Source organism: Monodelphis domestica, chromosome 3, assembly GCF_027887165.1.
Source record: "Monodelphis domestica isolate mMonDom1 chromosome 3, mMonDom1.pri, whole genome shotgun sequence".
Taxonomy (NCBI): Eukaryota; Metazoa; Chordata; class Mammalia; order Didelphimorphia; family Didelphidae; genus Monodelphis; species Monodelphis domestica.
The window spans coordinates 262,548,902-262,574,110 of NC_077229.1; the positions used below are offsets into that span (position 1 = coordinate 262,548,902).

The 25,209-nt window shown below is 35.3% G+C and overlaps 1 protein-coding gene across 4 annotated transcripts in view; it reads left to right on the plus strand.

Moving 5' to 3' along the window:
* The window catches only part of LAMA1 (laminin subunit alpha 1), a 155,665-nt gene that overhangs the window by 22,976 nt on the left and 107,480 nt on the right, over positions 1–25,209 (plus strand). For 3 of the 4 annotated variants that reach the window (XM_007487695.3, XM_007487697.3, XM_007487696.3), the window contains exons 2-3: positions 12,814–12,984; positions 13,239–13,351. In XM_007487695.3, the coding sequence (XP_007487757.2) occupies positions 12,814–12,984; positions 13,239–13,351 (284 nt within the window). Of the gene's footprint in view, positions 1–1,627; positions 1,696–12,813; positions 12,985–13,238; positions 13,352–25,209 lie in introns of all 4 variants that reach the window. The other variant, XM_016431684.2, reaches the window with a different exon arrangement.

Sequence of the window (25,209 nt, forward strand, 5' to 3'; positions counted from 1 at the left end):
AAATTCTTTCTTTTATCTGACTAACTTTAGTGAAATAAGAAAAAACGGAGTTCCCCTATTGAAATTCACTAACTATGAATCTAGTTCGATTCAAAGTCGCCTTCTAGGCATCAGATTGGTCCTTATATAGTCCAATCCTGGGTCCAGAAGTGGGAGGGCGTGGTCCCTCCCTCAGCACGGGATTGGTTCATCTAAGACCAATCCCACACCAGGAAGTAAGGGGGAGGGACCCATGGGGCATGCTGGGGGAAGCAGTTCTCTAGGCCACAACACTTTAAAACTCACACCAGAGTATTTGAGAATTGCTGTCACATAAGATAATATACCTGTAAAAATGAGAAAGTTGAACTAAATTCCAGTGGTAGAGATATGTAGAAATTCCATAGGAGATAAGTTTCAGGAATGGAGCCTACAATTAAAACCCATAGATTCAGATATCTATATACAAATGTATTAAGTAAAGGTAACAAGTGTTAAACTGAAAAAAAAAAAAACCATAGAACTATTAAATGGTCAGAAAAACCACTCTTTAATCATAGATAGGAGTTTTGGGGTGTACTGGTGGGAGAGACACCAAGCTAGATGACAGCTCAGAGGAACAAAAGAATTTGGGGAATTTAAATACCCTTTTAGGGGATTTGAAGAGTGAGGATGGGAGAGTATAGTTGATTGACTTTACAATGGTAACAAAGAAAATGAGGAGTCCTAGACTCCTAACATTGTCCTAACATCCTTGTCCTTTTTACAAAGGACATAAAAGGGAAAGATCCAGCCAAGGGGCTGGGCTACCTTGGTAAAGGACCTTGGCCTAAGGGAAGAAACTCTTAGGACAAAAAGAGATAAAGCCTGATGGCTTTAGCCATCTCTACTTGAGAATTGGTGGGATTGAGGTTTATAATTGGGATATGGTTTTTGAATACCTTACCTTTCTCAAAAGGAACAAAGAATTGTAAAAATGCCAATGGAATAGCTTTAGATATTTTAAAAATGTACTCCTGGGAGACAATCTAGACATATTAATCTAGAATATGGCAGAGAGTATTCTGTGAGAATCAGCTGAGGTAGAAGCATGAATAATGTTGTAACCAGAATATACTCCAGATAATTTGGAGGGAAAATTTGGAATTGGTAGTCTCTTAGCTTCCTTCAATTCTGATTTAAGGGACTTCCCAAGAAAACTCTGGGCTAAGAACCAAAGAATTCTGTGAATATTGTGAAACTGAACTCACTGAATATTGTGAAACTGAACTGACTTTGTATAAGGAATCAGAATTTGAAAGACCAAAGGGAAAGTTTTTTATTTAGTCTGAAGGTCCGCTTAAGGGTAACATTATTGCTTGATATGCAATGCAGAGTTTGAGATAAGTAGATAAAATAGTGGCTGTGGTGTGGGAAAAAAGAATAGACAAAGGGAGATTGAAAAGCTTGTTTTTCTCCCAGTGTTGGAGTTGGTGTGGAAAATACCAAATTAATGGGCTTTGATCTTACTTCGTGAGAAGTTTACAAAAAATTTAATGAATTTTATGAAATTGTACCCAAGAAATCTCTCCAGTTATTGAGCACTATGGATATTCTATCTTCAGGCTAATGCTTCACTTTATTCCTTCTATATTTTTCTTTATAACAGATCCCACCTAAACGTGTGGAGAATGGAACACTGAGAATCTGGGTAGCTTAGGGCAGGGCCTTGGGAAGGTTTGTAAAATTTAATAAAAATTATGTTAAATCTTAAGGCATTAATGGCTTTTTTAATCAGGCAAGATGTCAAGCATATAATTTATCTTTAACCACAGAATGGAGAACAGGGCCTTAATTGATACTTATTAAGTTTTTGGAGAGCAGAGATTATTTCTGCCTTTCATTGTATTCCTTGGCCAGGCACAGAGTAGTTACTTCATATAAAATACTTGTTCATTTGATATAAAGAATAGCACATAGCATCTAAAATATATGTATGTATATATCTTTAGATGTATGTATAATCTATAGACACATGTATACATATATTTAGAAAATTACAACTTTCATTAGAATAGACATTAAATTTATTTATGACATATAATAAAAATATAATGTATTAATATATTAGGTGGAGCATATAATACAATATATTTGATATGTCTGATAGGATTATTAAATTAGAGCATATTAAATGTGTGTAATTTAATATGTCTGTTAGGATTAAATAATAACATTTTATATGATATAAGATAAAACATATATCATATTACATATTATATACTAAACTCATTCTTTAGCTTGACCTTTGAGGGTAATATATGTCAAAATGAACATAATATAATTAAAAATATATATACATATATGAAAATATAAATTTATAAATATAAAAATGAGGTGGATGATCTTGGACAACTCCTAAATGAGATGTCTCTGCATCTCTTTCCCCTTCTGTGAAAAAGAAAGAGTGAAGTATATACTTATATTACATGCATATTATATTACATATATATTCTGGGATTACATAATATGTGTTATGATATTACATGTATATATCATGTTCTCTGCATATATAAATCATTTGAGGACACAAAAAAACCTTGATACTCTTGTTCAATTACTAGGTATAACCTATTCAAACATAAGTCTTGAACAAATTATGAAAATAGTAAGCAGATGTAATTAAGTAAGGTTTTTTGTCCTAGGTAATCTCAAGATTTATTATTACTTATTAATACTCATATATTTAATATTGGAGGCTTTCTATGTTGGTCCAAGGACATTTTGAATGAAATGTTATTAAGTATTTGAAGATAGTGTTACTTAAGACAAGAGATACATTTTTTTGCATAACAGTTTTTTTCTTCTGAGAGTCACCTATTCAGCAGCTTCCCTCAGGAATTTTGTTTTAAAGTTAGCCTAAACTCCCCAATTCAGACTATTTTCCTTTTATTCTGTCTGTGTTTTTATTGTAAAGAACTTTTGGTACCTACTTATCTGGTGTAATCTTTAGCATTTTTTTAAGTCTCTTTTTCCAACTAGCACCAATGATTATTGGACTTAAAGTAATTAAGTATCATATGTATGTACTGAGAAGAGTTGCCATTCTCTTGTCTGGGTTTTATCTCCTGGGCTGAAGATAAAGATCATTTATTTCCAAAGACTACACAATGTGTAGTTATTATCTATTTGTCCTTTTAGTTTATGCAGCCAAATCACTCCCTAATGGCGTTTGTATGGCTCTCATCTGAATACTATGATTAAAAATCCAGTTAGTTTGAGCAGCCAAATGACCCCTAATGGCTCTCATCTGAATACCTACAATTAAAAACCCAGTTTTCTCTCACTTGTATATATTTGCTTGGAAATATTTAAGCATTTGCCTATCTTGCAATTGTTTTTAAAGCACTTGGTGGCCATTTCCTCTGAGAAGTGTCATATTAACTATAGGCTATTCCTTCCATATTTCACTTTACACTTGAATATAGAAGCTAGGAACTACCAAATTCCCATGGTGTCCACTTTCAAAAAGACCATCTTTCAGGATCACTGCTCATTCAGAAAAGAAAGAGTTAGATGACCTAGCAGGTGTCTTTCAGCTCTATAAAGTTCTGTGATTTTAAAGTTTCACCTTTTTTAGTATGTGCCTTTACAGGTCTCTTCAACCCACCCCCCCCCGCCCCACTTTTTGCTTTAGGTCAATTCACTTCTTTCAGAATAAGGCATGAGCATGAAGCTCCCTTTAGCAAACTGTGTGATTTATTTCCAGCTTTGGTATGGGATATAATATAGGAAAGGTATTACCGAAAATGAACAGTTTGGTTATCTGCAATTTTTTAAATCCATGAATTGTACAAAGTTAATTAAGTTTCTACCTTTTATGTTCTGACCAAAATACCAATGCATAATTGTTAGGCAGTTAATGAATATTAACATGGAAAGTTCTATGTTTTCATTTATTATAGGTATATGAAAATATGGGCAATATAACTAGAATTTGAATATACTTGTGGAAACACTTATTCAATGCAAAACACTAATGATTATACTAAAGTCAAGCTTTTAATTCCAATGAATAGCTCCAGTTAATATCTCTGTCTTCCCCAGATCCTTTCCTGCTTTTCCATCCCTCCTACCATCCCCCCCCCTTTTTTTCAGTTTACATTATTTCATATATATAAGTTTAAGCATACAGCAGATTTGCTTAGAATGCTACAAAGTAGTATTACCAAAGGCATAAGTTAGAGTTATATTATGATAGTGTATCTTTCTGGGGGTTTTTGAGTCAGTGTTGCATAGAATAAAGTTTTGTCCAAAACCCTTTAAGGTCTTAGCTTTGCCCAAGTGTAGTGAGAAAACCTGCCATTCTGGATTTTGAAGTCAGAGCAGACACAGGAAAAGATTTGAACACTCAGGGGCTTATATCTTACCTGACCCTGCTCCTGCTCACCAAGGAAATTAAAACTCTGATTGTTACTCCCACTAAAACACCCACTTTGTATGGAATGTTTGCCATCTTGCTGAAGTGAATACTGAGCATTGTGTTGACTGGAAGAATTGGGGGTGAGGGGAAGTGGAGAGAGTCTAGGAAGATGAACATGAATAGTAAAGTATATGTAAAAAGGTAGAATAATGCCATTCTATTTCAGCTTTGCTCTTTCACCCTGGGAATGCAAGATATTATGCGATCACCACTTCCTAGAATCTCTTAAGTTGGAGACGACCTCAGATAGCATTTGGTCCAATCCCAGATGGTTTTTCATCTTCACCTCTTGGCTTCTTTCACGTTTCAGCTAAAATTCTGCCTTCTACAGGAAACCTTTCCAGACCTCCCTTAAATCTGATGCCTTCCCTTTGTTGATTATTTTCAATCTATCCTGTATATCGTTTTTTATGCTGTTATTCATATGTTTGAGTCTTGACTTTTCCCTTGTCCTCTTTTGGGGTTTTCTTGGCAAAGATACTGGAATGGTTTACCATTTCCATCTCTAGTTCATTTTGCAGATGATGAAACTTTGGCAAATAGGGTTAAGTGCCTTGTCCAGGATCACACAACTAGTTAGTGACCGAGGTCTTATTTGGGCTCAGGTCTTCCTGGCTCCAAGTTTGGTGCTTTATCCACTGTACCACTTAGCCACTTAGCTATACCTCCCCTGCTCCATGCCCCAACATAGTACCCATAAGGTTTGCATGTTTTCTTTTCTTTGTATTGAGGACTGTGACCTCCTTGAAAGCAAAGATTTTTCTTTCAATCCCCAACACTTAGCAAAGTACATAGTGTAGGTACTTAATAACTATTCACTAGGAACTGTATTTACTTTAGTATTAATTGCTTCTTTTTCATAAGGGAATCAGGTATAAACTCTTGGGTATTTTTCTGGAAAAAGTGAGGATAAACATATTGCCAACCATGAAATGGCATTATAAAAGAGAGAAATAGTATGTTTCATAAGATAAAATTTAACTCTTCCTTGGAACTTCCTTGGAACAAAACTGCTTATAATGATCATTGCTAGCTAGCTATTATTATAATGAAATCAAATTTGTAAAACACTTTATAAACATTAAAGTGCTATTTAAATGCTATAACTATTAGAATTAATATCAATTGACAAATATTTATTAAATATCCACTGTGTACTAGATATTCTGCTAAAACACTGGGAATACCAAAAATTACTACAACTACAACATCAACAACAACAAAAACTACTACTACCACCACCATTACTACTGTTACTATTAGTAGTAGTAGTAGTAGTAATAGTTATATCTTAGGACACTTGTTGATATTCCTAGAGTAAATAGTTGTAAATTCCTAGAGTAATGGCAGGGTACAATGGTCATAAAGTGCAATGAGCATAATGTACTTCTAAATATTTTGCTTTTTTATAACAATCATTTCTGGATATGACCTCCTCCTCCAGGGAATTTTCCTTGTAATAAAGAAAAACAGTTAAGCAGAAACAGCTTAATAGTTTCTGACAATGCGTCCAACATTCAGGTCAGTATAGAGCAGTGGAAAGAGTCCAAAGAGTCAAAGTCTGACACTTAAGATCTGTGTGATGATAGACAAGTCACTTAGAGTCTCTAAGCCTAAATGTCCTCATTTGAATATTGAGATAATTAGAATTGTAGTACTTGCAGAGTGGAGGTTGTGGATAAAATTAAGTAAAGTCACTTGCTAACCTATAAACACAAAATGCAATTAAGGTATTAAAGTCAGAGAAGTGCATTAACATTTTTTAAAGTATGTTTACATCAGAGAATTAATGTTTTGGACATTACAATGAATATGAATTTCTGTTATGTCCACTTCTTCCTGGAGAATTTGCTCCCAAAAGCATTTAACATTAGTCATTAGTTTTCCATTCATTCTATCATATTTCTAAAGCAAGAATTTTAAGTAAATAAACATTAACTTATGCCTTTTTTATATTCTGTTGATCTTTATTCCTGGTATAATATTTGTTTGGTATGATATTAAATTGATCCGCAACCCTCCTTAGAACTATTCTTTGCTTTTAAACATGCCTGAGAGGCTGCTTTTCTTGGTTCAGCAAAGTAAGTGGAAGAGGCAGATTTAGGGATATCTGATGTATTAATATTTGATTTCTGTAAACTATTATTCGGAATTTCTGAATGGGCAATAGGGGGAAGGGGATAGGAAGAGAGGAGTTAGGGTAAACAAAAAAAGGAACTGAATTTTCTGGTTTAGAGTGGGAAAAAAACTACAAAGGAACTCTTCCTACAGTTGATTTCTCTTTTTATTTTTTCCAAAAAGTGCTTCTTTTCAAAGCATTTGATATGTAAGTCAGCTGACAATTCCATTTTTTAAAAACCAAAGAGATACTTTATATATCATCTCTCACAATTATTATATCAAGAAGAAAAATACGTGTGGTTTAGAAGATTTTTATGCTTGTTTTGTGTTTTAGGCAGATAGAACATTTTTAAAGTAAGAACTCAAAAGCATTGCTTGGAAAATTTTTTTTAAAACTGACTTCCAAACCAGATTTTTCTCATAAGGAAAAATGCCTGAGACTATAAACCCACTGGATTTCTCTTGACAATGGTAATTCAGTGGTTTGCTAAACAAGGAAATTGTAATCTTTTAGATGGTATGGTTGTCAGTATATTGCATATTTTATTTTTAAGTATAAGATAAATTTATATTTTATTGAAAAATCAATCTCTCAAAAAGTATTCACTAGGGGGCAGCCGGGTAGCTCAGTGGATTGAGAGCCAGTCCTAGAGACGGGAGGTCCTAGGTTCAAATGTGGCCTCAAACACTTCCCAGCTGTGTGACCCTGGGCAAGTCACTTGACCCCCATTGCCTAGCCCTTACCACTCTTTTGCCTTGGAGCTAATACACAGTGTTGACTCCAAGACAGAAGGTAAGGGTTTAAAAAAAAAAAGTATTCACTAGTTTGTTTGTTTTTTAAGTCCTTTTAGCCCAAACTTGGTAGCAACATATAGAGTTATTGTTTACCATCTGCTTGGTGCTAATTTGTTCAGATGATGTTAAAAATAGTTTCAGAAGCAGAGTTAATAGCCTTCTAAAAGAGAATCTTAGAATGCTGACCTACTCTGGTTGTGAAAAAAAAATATTGCTGAATGAGAAAGAATTTATTTCATGCTTGATCAAGTTGGTAACCCTGGCAACTTGCCATTCTACCAACTTGCAAGGTTAAATACCATGATAGAGAAACTATTCCATGGTAATTCTTGAGAAGGAGTAAGTTACAGATTAGAAGAGAGTTGACTAAGGAATTCTGACTTACATTCTAAATATCTCATGTATTAAATATACAGCTACATAGTGAAAATGCAATTTTATTAAACCATGCAGTTATGCCTTACAACTAATCCTCATATGTCCCTCTGTCCTTTGATTTTTGCTGGTAAATTCAAACTTTTGTCCTTGGTAGGGTCTCTTTCTATCTTCCCCTCCTCCTCCTTTTGTTTTCTTCCTTTCCTCCTACATGCTTCTCAGGGCAGTTGCTTTCTATTGAAATATTTTAATACTCCCTGAAATTAACTATGCAACACAGAAAGCTTGTTTTTTGCCCCCTCTTTTTAAATTATTCAGCACTCCTTTTCAAACTCCTCTTCATCATCTCCTGAATGTGATGGTCAGTTCAAGGACTGGGCACACACAAGGAAAAATGGATAATGTTTTCTGAAAAATAGGAATAGGACAAATTAATTATTTTCAATTATTACTTAATCTGAGGATTGAAAATAAAATAACATCAGAATTAAAATTACTAATTTTATTAGAAAAATATTCTGGAAACTTGCAAGGGCTGTGGTTCATCTAAAGTAAAACTTTTAGTTGCTGTGCCTTAAACTCTAGGTCTTTAACCAGGTTGCTTCTTTTATTGGAAATGTATGCCTTTCTCAATCAGCCTTCTTAGTTAAATTAGCTTCCTTCAAGGGCAGCTCAAAGCTTTCTTCCTACAGGAAGCCTTTCCTGATTTCCCTTTCCTGCCTTCTTTCTCTTCAAGTTATCTTTTCTGTAGGAATCTGTAGACATGTTGTATCTTCTAGGAAAATGTAAATTTTCTGAGGGCAAAGAAGTTTTATTTTGTTTCCTTTTTTTTTTATAACCCCAGTGCAGTGTTTTTTTTTGTTTTGTTTTGTTTGTTTTTGTTTTTTGTTTGTTTTTGTAAAAACCCTTACCTTCTGTCTAAGGCAGAAGAGCAGGAAGGACTAGGGCAATGGGGGTTAAGTGCCTTGCCTAGGATCACACAGCTGGGAAGTATCTGAGGCCACATTTGAACCCAGGATCTACAGACTCTAGGCCTGGTTCTCAATCCACTGAACTACCCAGTTGCCCCTAGTGCAGTGATTTTTAAACTGGGGAAAAAAATTGTTAACTATATTTCAATATAACCAGATTCCTTTGTCATCATATGTATTTTATTTTCAACATTTAAAAACATTATTCTGAGAAGGTGCATCCAGGTTTTCCAGACTGCCAAAGGATAAGAACCACTCCCTGACCCTAGTAACAGTAGTAGGAACTCCATAATGCTTATTCAGTCTGTTTTCTGAATTTTTAAAAAACTTCTTTAAGCGTGTTTAGCATATTATGAAAATTGCATTGAGGTGTCATCTAGGGAAGGAAAGAACACTAGATTTGATATGGGAGGACCCATGTTTAAGTCTAGCTTCTGTCATTTATTCGTATGGGCAATAACTAGGTAAATTACTTAACCTCTTGAGGCACTTTCAGTTTCATTGTTGTGAAATGAAGAGTTCGGTCTAACTGGCCTCTAAGGCCATTCCAGCCCTAAATCTTTGATCCTAAGGTCTTAAGAGAAGCCTGAAACATTAGATTATTATAACTAAGCTACTCTCTTTAATAAGGAGTAAATGTATGAATCCTAGTTATTGAGGAACCCAAAGAATTTTGAAATTAATTTTTGTTGTTGTTCAGCCATTGTTCATGCTTTGTGGCCCCCGTTTGGGGTTTTCTTGGCAAAGACATTGGATTGGTTTGTCATTTTCTTTTCCAGTTCATTTTATGGTTGAGGAGCAAAGGCAAACAGGGTTAAGTGACTTGCCTAGGGACAACACAGCTCATACATATCTGAGGCCATATTTGAACTCAGAAAGATGTCTCCCTGACTCCAGGGCTCAATATTCTATCCACTTTGCCACCGAGCTGCCCTTGGAAAGTACTAGGCAACACCTTTTAAGTAACCCTTAAACTCCTTCAATGCTGTACCAGTCTACCTGGCCACAGTGGGAGTGGGGATTCTTTTCAGGTCAAAAAGTTTTTAGGTGACTGTAGAGCTGGAGAACAAAGGAAGTGGGAGCATTGGCAAGTTAATCAGTAAAGTACTTCTTTGTTGATTAGTAATTCTGAGTTAACTCAGTTATTCAAATTGCTTAGCTTGCTTATCTTCTGCCTTGGTCTTTGTCTGTTATTTAGCCATTTTGCTACTGAATATACCACCATGATCTTCCCCTCTGATTTCAAATCCTTCTTGCCTCATCCCCCAAATATAGATTTTAAAGTCCACCATGCAATACTCAAAATAAAGTGCATTTTAACTTTCTGGGGAAAGCTGTCATTAAAACATTATAAATTGGCACTAAGAATCATGTTTTTAAAAAGCTTAGTTTCAAAACAATTCCAGCAGGAAGGATTAATTGTGGGAATCATTAAATTAATAGATAAGTGAAATCCATTCTCAGTTACTTAATAGCTATGTGATTCAGGGCATTCTTAACCTCTGCCTCAGTTTCATTATCTGTAAAATGGAGATAATAGCACCTTGTTCTTTTTCGGTTGTGTCCAACTCTTCCTGGACCCCATTTAGGGTTTTCTTGGCATTCCCTTCTCTAGCTCTAGCTCCTTATAGAAATGAGTAACTGAGGCTAGCAGGGTTAAGTGACTTGCCCCCAGGGTCATATAGCTGGTGCCTCAGATCAGATTTCAACTCAGGAAGATGAGTCTTCCTGACCCCCAGGCCTGGCACTCTATCCAGTGCTATTGAGCTACCCTTTGTCAGGCTTCAGACTAGTACAAATTAATAGGTTATACATCTTACTGACAAACTAAATTAATGGCACACAGGCCATGCTTTTGTGTTTTTTTTAGGTGACAGGGCCAAAAATGTTCATAGAAGTTGGTTATATTAGAAGGAATAATCATGAAGAATAACATTAAAAATGACTAGGCATTATTATTAAAGCTTTCAATGATTTGTCTTCAAAAAGTCCGATTTACTAAATTAATTACTCTTCCTCTTTTAAAATGAAAAATACATACCTTGTTTACATTAACACACATATAATTTGCACATGTATAATTTACATATTTTAAACAAACCATTTGGGATTTTAGAATTTAGTATGGTGCACATAATTTTTTGGTACATTTGTTTACTTAAATTTTTTGATGGTAGTGATTATTAAATATAATAAAAATTGGAAGAAATAAAAATTTTGTGGTACTCAACTAAAAAAAAATTTTTAGCTGTCAAAAAAAGAAATATTATCCTTTTAAAGGAATTTGATGGATGTCAGCTGGGTAGCTCAGTGGATTGAGAGCCAGGCCTAGAGACGGGAGGTCCTAGGTTCAAATCTGGCCTCAGACACTTCCCAGCTGTGTGACCCTGGGCAAGTCACTTACCACTTTGCCTAGCCCTTACCACTCTTCTGCCTTGGAACCAATACACAGTATTGATTGCAAGATGGAAGGTAAGGGCTAAAAAATAAAAAGAAATTTGTAAAAATTCATGTGTAGTTGAACTACATTAAAATTATACAGTCCAAAATGATTACAGACCTGTGATTTAGATTGTAGCCCATCCATGGCTTCTGGTTCTCTTGAGTAATTGCCCATGGTCACACAGCTACTAAGTGTTGGAGTGGCATAGGAATGTTGAAATTAGGCATTCCCAGCCTGGAATTGGGCATCTATGTATATCAGACTCTTAGTTTAACCTTCCTCAGCAACTTGAGCTCATTCTGTGTTGTCATACCCCTGGCTATTAATCATATAATCTCACAGGATCATAGAAGTAGAGCTGTAAGGGACAATACTCTGATTTTACAGGAGCAAATTGAATCCCAGAGAGTTTGTGACTTGTCCAATATCATACACACAACAAAGAACAGAACTTCTCACTCCTAGGTCATGATGCACTACAACAGATCTTAGAAACATACTTCCGATGTAAAAGCTAACCAAGATTTCTGAGCATAGTCCTAATTTGTAGATCATTTGTTTAACAAATAGAATTCAATTTAGTATAATCGGGTCAGTTAGATGGTGCAGCAGATAGAATTTGGAGCCTGGAGTTAAGAATACTCAGCTTCCTGTATTCAAATCTGACTCTTATTAACTGTGTGATCCTGGGCAAGTCACTTAACTCTGTTTGCCTCAATTTCCTCATCTGTAAAACAAGATGAACTGGAGGAGGAAATTACAAACCACTTCTAATTTCTTTGCTAAAGAAATCCCAATGAGTCATGAAGAGTTGGGGCACAACTGAAAATGACTGAATGCAATTGTTTAACAAGCATCTGCTGTACCTGGGTATCACATAATTCATTCACTTGACAAATGTTTGAGTAGAACAGATGATGTGGTACTGTAAACAGAAGACTGGATTTTGTCATTCAAGAGCCAGAGTTCCATTCTGTCTCTGCCATTTAATTCCTGTATGATCTTGGGAAAGCCACTGTTTATCTCTAAAGTCAAGATAATAGAACTTGCAGAACTTACCTCAGGATATAAGGAAAGAGCTTTTTAGATTTAAAGGGGAAAAGGGGGGGATGAGAAGGAATTTACCTAGACACTTAATAAATACATATCTGTTGAATGAAAAACTGTGTAAGTTGCATTTCCTAAGTACATAAACTAGAGATATGTGGAAGATCAGGGCAGAATCTTAGCTAATTTAATGGGAAATTTTTCAAGTAATAATTTTGTGAGGTTCAAAATGGGGAATGAATAGTAATATAGGATTATTATATGTAATAAGTATGTAAATATAATGCTGAAAGAGAAAGAAGGGAGGGCAGAAGAGGGAGAAAACAGGAGAGAGGGAAAGAGGAAGGAGGGGAAAGGTGCAGGAGACAGAGATGGAGACAGAAAGAATATCAGTAGGTCATGAAAGAAAAATTGTATTAGTGAAGAGAACAAGTTGAGCACAGAATAGATATTTTGTTAATATTATGACAATTTAATTTTTTAAATGGAGATATACTTTGGGTCATTGGAACAGATAAAATGTAATTTTGATTAATACATAAAGAAAAAAGGGGCAGTCCCTCTCCTGTTTTGTTTTAAATGACACGTATCTTAATTAATCAATGTCTCTTGACTTTTAGGTTTATTTCCATCCATATTGAATCTTGCTGCCAATGCTGTCATCAATAGCAATGCTACCTGTGGTGATGATGGTCCAGAAATGTTTTGCAAGCTTGTGGAACATGTACCGGGTCAACTCATCCGCAATGCACAATGCAGAATATGTGACAAGAACAGTTTGAATCCAAAAGGCAAGTGTATGACTCTTGACCAATGTATCTTCCTATGTTTTATTTTTACATATTGAATTGTCAGACTTTTTAATTAGGTCTTAATTATTGTCTTCACTTTCCCCAATGTGAATTTCTACCAGTGTTATGTAGTTCACATTAGAACAACATTTTTTAAAAAGTTACAATTATTAGAGAATTTTATATAAATAATTGGGATAGCCACATGAATATATATATATATATATATATATATATTTTTTTTTTTTTAACAGAGCGTCATCCAATTTCAAATGCCATAGATGGTACTAATAATTGGTGGCAGAGTCCTAGCATCCAAAATGGAAGGGAATTCCATCGGGTGACAGTGACCCTGGACTTAAGACAGGTAAGTAAAGCCAAAGAATATACTTCTATCTCAAGATTGTTACTTCTACTGCCTTTCAAGGAAATCTGTTCACTTTGGCTTATTTTTACACCCAGAGTACCTTTTGCTTTGCCAAGTTTCCTAATATATTAAAACAGTAGCTATTTCCCATCTCTTATTTTTCCACACCATAACTATTTTTGAGGAGGAATAAAGATTTGTATGCTTTGAGATCATTAAAAGAATCACTTGGTAAAACACGTTGCATTTACAATACCAGTATTTGAGTTCCAATATTGGCTCTGTTACTTTTTCACCTTTGCAACTTTGGCCAAGCCATTGAGTCTATGATGAAGAATTCTTTGCCTAATATTCTCCATCTGTAGTAAGTGGGAGTAGACTCAATCAGTGGTTTCAAAACCAAAGATCTCATCTATTGACTTAGAAGACAACGACTTAACAATATCCATGTAGTATCTTAATTTTTTTTTTTTATAAAATACTTCCCAATTGTGTTTCAATCTGATTTTGGCTTTACTAGGGAGTTAGTTGGTCCACAAGTTCAACAACTTTGAGTTAAATAAGTACCTTCTGGCTCTAAATTTTCATCCTTTATCAGTACTAACATAGCATACCCCTTTGGTTACGTATTTTTCTACTTTGTTTTTACTTATTGTCCCATAGGGTTTTATATCTGTTCAACACCATATAGCTTTAAAAGTCTACTTCCTACATGTAACCTTGCCCTGATACTCCTTATGCTAAGTACACAATGGATGGAGTGCTGGATCTGGAGTCAGGAGGACCCGAGTTCAAATCTCACCTTGTACTTTTATTAGCTATGTGAACCCTGGGCAAGTCACTTAACCTCGCTGTTTGCCTCAGTTTCTTCATCTGTAAAATAAAATAATAGGAAAATAATAGAAAAACTCTTTTGAAGTTGGGAAGATTAAATGAGATATTTATAAAGTAAACTTTAAAGCATGACATAAATGCTAGTGATGGTGATGATGATGATGATGATGATGATGATGATGCAGATGAATTCCTAGCTTGACTCCTGTTGGACTTCATGTAGTGCTTTCGTCCTGTGTCTTTTTAATGCATTTATTATGTATAATATTAATATAGCTATATTTGTTTTATGATCCTCTTCTAGAATATTAACTCTACCAGTAAAAGGACCATTTCATAGACAAACAGTATCTCATGCCTCAATCCTACTTTTCCCTCATAGATTTAGACTGTGTAGGAGAATGGAGAGTAGCATAAAGCATAGAACTGAAGACCAAAAGGTGACTTCAGGTAATCTAGTTCAGTTCCCATTATTTTACAGGTGAGAAAAACCCAAGTTCATATAGGTGAAAAGTGACATTCCCAAGGCCACAGGGAGTAAGTATCAGAGCTAGGATTTAAACTTAAATCATCTGACCACATAATTGAACCACAGAGACCATAATAATCCTGTGAAGTAAGAGAAAGGAGGGAGATGAAATCAGAGGGGAAGTGAAAGGAGGAGCTACAGATAGCATTCTATAACTGGTTTTATTTTTTCAGGAGATATAGAATAAAAAAGTTCTAATACCACTCCACTTTATCTAGCTAAAGCTGCAGATTTCATGGATGTTAGCATTTTAATATATTTAGTTTCAAACCATAATGGTTTCTTTATAGAGTTAAAAATTTCCCCTTGTGATAAAAATGGGAATCTATCATAATCACAAAAAAGTTTCTTTGAAAATGAGAGTAGCTTTTAATGAAGAATATTTGGAATTCTCTGCATAAGTAGTAGCTTAAACATGCATAGAGGCTTTAGTTGAAGATAGATAATAGTCCCTTGTATATGCCCAAGAATTAGATCCCTTTGATCTCTAATAATTACTTTGAATAATATAGCAAAATATATTAACTATAGGGATCTGTTTGCAAATTTGGGTTCTCAGAGGATTATGGTACCTCAAATTATCACTTATTCTTAGTAATAAATCTTTGAGTTAATAGGTCAAACCTCAATGTTTTCAAACTCTTTTCAGAAAGACAGAAAATTTCTCCTTCTTTGCCTTGGGCTTTGTTCTTATCTTATTCAAAAGGGCCTGGAAGAATGTGTCTCCACCAGAATTTGTGTTTTCCATGACTCTCTCATTTATTTTCCTTTTCCAAGGGGCAAATGAAGTCCTATAACCAGCTTCATCCATCAGTAACTTGATATTATCTGAATTGATCTATGCAAACAATTAGGAATTTAAAATTTTGTCTCTCCTAAGAAGTTTTAAGTCATTCTTATAAGTTGAAAAGTTACATTAGTAATTAAAATTTTCATTGCTCTGTCCCATCTTAAAAGAGAATTTTTTTTTAAGATTTTGACTCAGTCTTAGTAATCCCAGAAAAAGACAATCTGTTTTTCAGACTTGACGTGCACAAAAAACAAACAAACAAATAACCAAAAAAAACTTGCTTAATTAAAAACTTGAAAGCAAACATTTACAAGCAAGGTTGAATATATTAAAGAACTGACTTAGGGTTCTCAGACATTTAACAATAGAGATAAGGGTTCTCTGGGAATTTATATTCCTACATTGAGACAGTCCTGAAGGAATACAGAAGAATATCTCTCTGTCACCTTCTCTCTCACTCTCCCTTCCCCCTCCCTGCCTCTCTCTGTCTCTCTCTGTCTCTGTCTCTGTCTCTGTCTCTCTCTGTCTCTGTCGCTCTCTCTCTCTCTCTCTCTTTCTCTTTCTCTCTCTCTCTCTCTCTCTCTCTCTCTCTCTTCTCTTTCTCTCTCTCTCTCTCTCTCTCTCTCTCTCTCTCTCTCTCTCTCTCTCTCTCTCTCTCTCTCTCTCTCTTATTTATCTATCTATTTCAAATAGGGGTGGGGAGAGTGCATAACCTATGAACTATTCCAGGCACCTCTTAGGATCCTAAGAAAGAAATACTCATTGTGATCTTTAGAGTAATCTGGTTGTAACTGTGAAAATGTGGTTTGCCAAGACACTGAATTGCCAAAACTGTAAAGGTTTTGGCCAAACTGTAAAGATAACTTTTAGGGTCTTGATTTAAAATCTAAAATTTAGTGGTCACCATGGGAAAATTCCCAAATATGAAAATACCCAAGTCAGCTGGGTTTTATGGAGATTTAAATTAATACAAATTAAGGAATTAAGGGACGGAGAGAAAGAGAAAGAAAGAGAAAATAGTAGAAAGGGCCTAGGCCAAATGGTCTAGGCCTGAGCCTAAGGAAGAGCAAGTCAGTCTTTATCACTCACCACAAGATCGTCTCAAGCAAGCTCCAGTCCTCCACTGAACTACTGAACTGATTTCAGAGTCTCAATTGAATTCAATTGACCTCCTATTAAAGAGAATTTTCTCTTATGTCACCTCTCCTAAATTTTCACATCTACCAATCATAGTAGACACTTTCCCCCAGGACTGCCCATTCTTAGTTCTCACCACTCTTTCATTCTCACCTTTTCTGGGTAGATTAAATCTTCTGAGTACTTCACATCTCTTTTGTTAAGCTTGCCTTTTGTAAGTTGCTTGACCTTTTAGTGATTAATTTAACCTTTATAGGTAGCTAGCACCTTTTTGTATTCGATCTAAAAATAGACCTAGCTTAAGGTTCTAACTTTACTATAAGTATGATTCATTGTTCAATCAGGAGTTTGCAACTTTATCTTACCCGAAGGCACTGTCTGAGTAGGGTGGAGTAATTTTAAAAGTTCTCAATATATTCCTGATCAAGTACCTCCATTGTTACAATAGGGGAATAGCTTAATCAAATCTTCTGAAGTAGAGTCTGAGCAGTTTTAAGATTCACATGGTCAAGATTTCCATAGATTTTGACAAAAAAAAAAAAACAGTTATCTAAAGCTGTTCAAAATGACCCAGTTTTTATGTTGTTCCTCTCTTTTCAAAAAATTATCAATCAATATCAATTACTGATTGAATACTATAAACAGTGATTAGATTTTAATTGGTTCCTATCACCACTTGGCAGATAATTTTCTAGGAAAGGAGTATTTCTTGACTTGATCACATCCTGAACTCATGATCTCATATCATTCTTCTTCACCAGCCATTCATGGTTTTATATAAAGACTGACAGTTCTTATCTGTTTCTATGTTATAATGTACATTTACATCCACTTAATCCTCTGTCCTCCTCTTTTGGTTGTCATGGTTGTCTCCAAATTGCATACTTTCTCATAAAGTCTGAGCACAACTTTCAAGTTTTCTTGGGACTTTTGCTATAGCTAGTAGAGTTGGGTGCTGTCCAATATAGTCCTTGGCCATGAAGCTTAAAATTGAATTAATTTTTTATTTATCTTTTTACACTATTAAATCTAGCTGAGAATTTCCTTGCCTTGTAGTTAGGGAGGTGTGAATCAGAGTTGCTACTGGTATTTTAGAAGATAAAGTATTTTCTGTGAAATTGTAATTATTTCCAATGTTATCTAAAACAGAGCTGCAGTTTGAATCTGTGCTTTGTTTTCTGTGTAGGTTTAATTAGGAAGTAGTACTCTGTTATGAGAGCATAATCATAGAAGTTTCTTTGTTCCATGGGAACATTGGAACCAGAGTTGTTTGTCTGCAAAGTTTTTGCAGTATATGGATTTGGACTTAATTTGGACTCCTCATTCAGAATGTGATTATATCCAAAGTGATTGATTAAAATTTATATCTATATTCTTTATGCAGAAAGTATTTACTCCATATATTAAAGTGGAAAAAAGACAATGGCCAACTTTAACTTGGGAGCAAACTTTAAGGATGTTAAGCCACTAATTATATGCAAAGAGATGCTTCTAATTACAAGTGAGCTCATTAAAGGGATTTGGCAGAATCTCAGAAACTGTTTAGGAATTAGTTGAAGTAAATAATACATGTGAACACAATAAGATTCCATTTCTAAATAACCTTTTCAGCTTTTTCTTTAAATTAGTCTTGCCATGAACAGTTTCAAGTACTGAGATTATGTTAAATTTGGTTGATAAAATTAATAAAAACTAAAAGAAACTTTTACCTTTTGGCATTTAATAATGATTTCGAAGTGTAGTCTATTGTATCTAATCTTTGACATTCAAAAATAAACCAGAGAAGCTAACTTCTGACCTCCAAATGTTTATCTTTATTCTCCATTGTCTTTTGTTCACATAGAAACATCTCTGCCATAGATTCTCTCTACCTTCGGGCATAGGGACTTGAAAAGATCTTCTCTTGATAAAATTTTGCTTTATTTTTTAAAACTAACTTTTAGGACTAAAAAATGCAAAAACATAGTCAAAATCCTACATCTCAAATTGCTCAATGTTTTAATAGGTTAGCAAGTATGAACAAGTAGAAATAATTAGTCAGCTTAAAAAGATTTGGATGAGTGCCCCCTCCCCAACCTCAAGTTGTTGGGTTTTTTTTTATCTTAAAGCTTTATTATAAGCAATTTGAAATTTCATTTGGAAATATTTAGAATTAGATCTTTTAACTATATTAAGCCAATTCCATGTGAATACTCATATTTGTCTTAAAATAATAGGGTAGTCCATTAATAAGAAAGACAATGTACAATAATAGAAAAAGGAGTTAGATGCTCATGGTGAATTCAAACTTCTCCTGTGCTACAAAGCTTGTTATATGACCATGACAAAACTTGTCTACCATCCTTGTGTCTCAGTTTTTTCATCTGTAAAATTAGAATCATAGTACTATATCTCCTAGAGTTCAGAATGCGAAAAGTGATAGCTCTCTTGTGCCTTTGCTCTGATTAGATTATATCTGTTCTGGGAAGTATGTTTTTGGTAAGACATTGATAAGCTGATTGCATGTCCAGAGAAGAATAGCTGGAATGGTGACAAGACCACAGGGAGATCAGGTGAAGAAACTGGAGATGAGCAGTCAGGTCTTCAAAGATAAGACTAAAATGGTGGACATGATAGCTATTTTCAAGCATGTCTAGGGCTAGACCACACTTGTTTTGCCTGATCCCAGAAGACTGAACAAGGAACAATGTAGAATATGTACAAGGAGCAGCTTTAGACTTAGAAGGAGACATTTCATAATCATTAGAGCTGTCCAAACATGGAATAAGTCTCAGTAGGTTCCCTTTCACAAGAGGCCTTCAGGTGGAGGAGGGAGGATGACTCTTTTTCAGTGATATTGCAGAATGGATTTTTGTTATATTTTGGAGAAGTTTTCTGAGGTCCTTCCACCTTTGAGATTTTCTGATACTTTGATAAGGACTCTTTACCTTTTCCTAAATGAAAATGCCCTCAGGATGCCTGAGGAGCACTATCTTTAGAAGACCATTTTCCTTCAGGTTCACACATGCACTTTAAGAAAACCTCCTTAGTTATTTGGAATAATGAATCCGTTTCTGTGTTTTCTTATGTGACAATGTTACTTCTCCAGAAATTTCACACTCTTAAAAGGCAAGTATTGAATAGGGCCTAGTCTTGACCATTTTAGTACCTTCTGTTTGATAGTTTGATACCAATTTTTAGGTGATATTGATTTTTTTCCTAATAGTTTTGCATATTGTAAGAAAAAATTCTTATAGCTGCTACTGATGTTGTTATTCCATTTTTAAGGTCACATCAGGGAAAAGTTCTCTTTATTTGTCTGTCCAACTAGATTACATGCTCCAAGAAGGCAGGAACTACTTTATCTTATATCTCTTTGTATCTTTTTAGTCTAATTTAATGGGCAATCAATTATTTTAAAATATTTTATTATGCTGAAATTGACAAAATCAACAAAATAAGTTACTTATTGTTTACCCATATCAAACAATTTGTTTTGTGTATTATATGCTTTGTTCTATTTTAATCATAGAAGTGTCTAGTTATTTAAACAAAGAGTATTTTCATATACTGAAGAGATGAAAAAACTGTTGGTATTAAGACTCAGTAAGTATGTCTTCTGTTTTCCTTGGGCTGGAAAGAGAGGCCTGAGGGGTCTCAGTTTCTTAGAGAAACACTTCTTTGAAAACCACAGGATTCAGCTTGGAATCCCCCCTCCAGCACTGTCACTTTTTTATAAATACTTTTGAAAACTGTTGTTTTTTCTCTCTTCCCTTCCCCCATGTCAGGAAAATCTGTCTCTTTGAAAAACAAAGACACTTAGTGAAAATTTCAGTTACAACTCTCAAATCTTTAATGCCATGGCCTTTTCAGTCTTCCATAGACTTTGAGATTTTATTTGAGTTAATGAATTGTACCAATAATAGTTTTATCTGGAGGCAAAACTGAAATAGGAATATGGACCATGTTGAAGTGACACATAGAAGTGGGCTTTTATTTTTTTTTTACTTTTTAAACATTATTTTATTTGGTTATTTGCAAACATTATTCATTGGAAACAATGATCACTATCTTTTCCTCCCCTCAGCCCCCTCCCACCATTTCTCCCATATGTCCAGCGCACAATTCCACTGGGTTTCACGTGTGTTCTTAGTTCGAACCCATTTCCATGTTGTTGGTATTTGCACTAGAGTGTTCATTTAGAGTCTCTCCTCTGTCATTTCCTCTCAGCCCCTGTAGTCAAGCAGTTGCTTTTCATCGGTGTTTTTACTCCCACAGTTTATCCTCTGCTTGTGGATAGTGTTTTTTAGATCCCTGCAGATTGTTCAAAGACATTGCATTGTCCCTAGTGGAGGAGTCCATTACTTTCGATTGTACCACAATGTATCAGTCTCTGTGTACAATGTTTTCCTGGTTCTGCTCCTCTAGCTCTGCATCACTTCCTGGAAGTTGTTTCAGTTTCCATGGAATTCCTCCACTTTATTATTCCTTTTAGCACAATAGTATTCCATCACCAACATATACCACAATTTCTTCAGCCATTCCCCAATTGAAGGGCATCCCCTCATTTTCCAATTTTCCAAGTAAATTAGGTAAACACAGAATAGTATACATGTCAGACCTTTGGGAAGGGAAAGACTTTAAAACCAAGCAAGACATAGAAAGAGTCACAAAATGTAAAATAAATAATTTCGACTACATCAAATTAAAAAGCTTTTGTACAAACAAAACCAATATAACTAAAATCAGAAGGAAAGCAACAAATTGGGAAAAAATCTTCTTAAAAACCTCTGACAAAGGTTTAATTACTCAAATTTATAAAGAGCTAAATAAATTGTACAAAAAATCAAGCCATTCTCCAATTGATAAATGGGCAAGGGACATGAACAGGCAGTTCTCAGCCAAAGAAATCAAAACTATTAATAAGCACATGAAAAAGTGCTCTACATCTCTTATAATCAGAGAGATGCAAATCAAAACAACTCTGAGGTATCACCTCACACCTAGCAGATTGGCTAACATGACAGCTATGGAAAGTAATGAATGCTGGAGGGGGTGTGGCAAAGTAGGGACACTAATTCATTGCTGGTGGAGTTGTGAACTGATCCAACCATTCTGGAGGGCAATTTGGAACTATGCCCAAAGGGTGATAAAAGACTATCTGCCCTTTGATCCAGCCATAGCACTGCTGGGTTTGTACCCCAAAGAGATAATAAGGGAAAAGACTTGTACAAGAATATTCATTGCTGCGCTTTTTGTGGTGGCCAAAAATTGGAAAATGAGGGGAGGTGGGCTTTTAACTATGGTACTTTCTGGACTTTCAGCCCCCTGATTGTAGAAACAAAACAGGTGTCCAAACCTTTTTCCAATACCTTCTATAATAAAGGTGCTTAATAAATGTAAATAGATTAGTTGATGGCATGTTCAAATCGCACAGTGATTTGATTCTTGCACAGAGAATCTAATGATTCTCTCTTTAGACGTTCAAGGTACTTATTGATTTCCCAAGCCAGAACTTTTATTTATCTTAAGATGTGATGGTAGGATTTCAAATCCCTACGGTCTTGGGTCTTGACATCAAAGTAGGAGAGATATGTCAGAACAGACAGAATTATGAGATCATAGGATCATGTACCTAGAATTTGAAGTAATCTCAGAGGGATTTTGCTCACATTACAGATAAGAAAACAGACTCAGGAGTGATTTGCCCCAGGGTCACATAGGTAGAAATCTTTTGAACCCAGATCTTCTGACTTGAATCATCACATTTTTCAATGTGTCACAGCTTTCATCTTACTCTAAAAGACAGTAAAATGTAACTGGCCATCCAAGCATCTGTTAGATTTTCCTGGTTCCTGGGAAGGTTCTTCCTTATCAGTCAGAAGAATGTTACTTTTCAGGGCTGTTGTTGTTTAGTCCTTTTTAGTCATGCCTTGATCTTTCCATTAGGAGTTTTCTGGCAGAGATACTGGAATGTTTGCCCATTTCCTTCTTCAGCTCTTTTGACAGATGGAGGAAGCTGAGCCAAATAGGGATGTGACGGGGCCAGAGTCACATAGCTAGGAAGTATCTGAGGCAGACTTGGAACTTTTCCTTTCTCAAAAGTCCCATACTCAATCCAGTGTCAAACTATCAGAACAGGTTACTATTTCTAAGGTCACTTCCTTCTCTTAACATTCAATGATGTCTAATGTTGATTTTTGTTACTGTTTAGTCATTTGATCTTCTTGATCCCTTTGGAATTTTTTTGGCAAAGATATTGGAGTGGTTTACCATTTCCTTCTCTGGCTCAGTTTTACAGACCAGGAAACTGAGTCTTAACAAGGGTTAAGTGACTTATCTAGGGTCACAGTAGAGGTTGTATTTGAATTCTGGTGTTTGTGACACAGGCCTGGCACTCTATCTATCTCTGATGGTGATTATTTCTGCTCTGTCTAGTCATGCCCAGCCTTGATCTGATATCAACAAAAATATAAATAAGAAAAGGAAGGGGCATTTAGGTGAACTGGAGTCAAGAAGACCTGGATTCAGAACTGGTCTCAGACACTTCCAAGCTCTCTTACCCTAGATGAGTCACTTAATCCCATTAGCCTAGCCCTTCTGTCCTAGAGTTATTACTAGAACTGAAGAGCTTAAAAATAAAAAAAGATAAATGAGAGTGCTTAATCTCCTACCAAGTAAGGGTGAAAAGCAGAATACTGATAGGCAAAGGTTAGCTATAAATGTGTGACTGTTAGGGAAACTACCATTTACCAGAAGCAACTTGATTATTGGAAAAAGCATTGAATCTGAAATCAAAAGACTTGAGTTCATATTCCAGAATTGCTACTTGCATGACCTTGGGCAAATCATTTGTGTTCTCTGTGACCCAAGTTTTCTCCTTCATAAAATGAAGGGTTGTACTAGAGTCCAAGAGCCCTTCCAAGTCTAAATCTTAGGATTAAAATCAGTGCATCTAATTAAGTAGTGCAGTATAAATACACTTATATTTAGAAGTGTTCTCTTTATCAGATGCCTTGCCCAGTTTGATATTTCTTGTTAATAATTGGTAATAGCTTAACTAATTTTGTATAAGATGCTGTAGTGGCTGCTCACGTAGGGCTTTGCCCCACTCAGATCAATGCTGTGCATTTATAAAGGAACTCTTGGAAATGTACAGAAACTCTGTGAAGTCCTGATTTGCTTTGCACTGTTCTTTACCCTTTCAGTTAAGGTAAGGAAATTAGGTCTGGGAAAACTGTTGATTCAAATTAAAATGAGCAAATGATTAGCTTGGGAACACAGCTGTGCAAACTAAAGACCTCCAGAGAAATTGGGTAGAGGTTCAGAAGCTTCAGTTTGGCACGTGCAGATGTGCCAACGGTGGAAAATACACATAGCCTGCCTCTAGTAATTTAAAAACCAGGAAACTGTTAATATCAGGAACATTTAATCTAATCCTGTACTTTTTGGAGAAGTAGTTTGCTTTTCAATTCTCATATAAATTCACATAATAATTCACATAATCTTGCATTTATTTAGAATGATTCTTGAAAATCTTTTTTTTTTTTAATAGAAAAATGGCATGATGTTAAGAATCATGCAGAAAGCCATTCTCTGAATCAAGGATACCTAGTTCAAGGTCTGCTTCTGACACATGCTTGCCATGGGACTTGGGACCAAGTTACTTAATTTCTCTATGTTCTCGTCAAATCTTTTAACCTCAACACGTATTCCAGTGGAAGTCATGTAACATACAGGGTAACTTGGGGGCCAGGGAGAGTTGCTTTCCACCTTGAAAGTAGATTTAACATTAACTACATCAGCTGCATTTCTAGCAAAAGGATAATGACTTTAACATCAGTGAAAAACCCCTACGTAATCAAAAAGAGTTCATTTCTTGCTCAGCCAATGATGTAGGAAATGAAGGCAGTTTAGTCAACTATGGAAAAGAGGGGAGGAGGGGGGATCATGCATTTCATGTTGGGAAGGTAATACTATAAAGTGAATTATTGACAGTTGTAAATCCTGGTGTCCTCCTGTGAGCTCCTTGAGGGCAAGAACTCTTGCCTTTCTTTGTATGATCCAAAATTGGCACTGAGTCAGGACCCTAGTAGATGCTTAATAAATGCCACTTGACTAGATGGCTGAACTTTAAGATGAGATTTTACTTCTAATATGGGTTAAAAACTAGTGGGAGTCTCATGCCTCAGTAGATAAGAGAGTCAGGCTTGGAGATGGGAGGTCCTGGGGTCAAATGTGACCTCAGACACTCCCCGAACTGTGTGTCCCTGGACAAATCACTTAACCCTCATTACCTAGCTCTTACTGTTCTTCTGCCTTAGAAAGAATACATAGTACTGATTCTAAGACAGTAGATAAGGATTACAAAAGAAAAAAGACAAGTGGGCTATGATTTCAAAAGGAATACAATTAATCATAATTGACAAGATTTCTCCTTCTCTAACAACCTTACCAAATTAAATCCCTGCTTTCAACAGTCATTAGCTATACTCATTCATGAAATCCCTCCAACTTGACCCAGTCCATCGTACTCCACATCACATAATCAAACAATGTGCAGGGACCTCAGCGGCTATCTGATTCAAC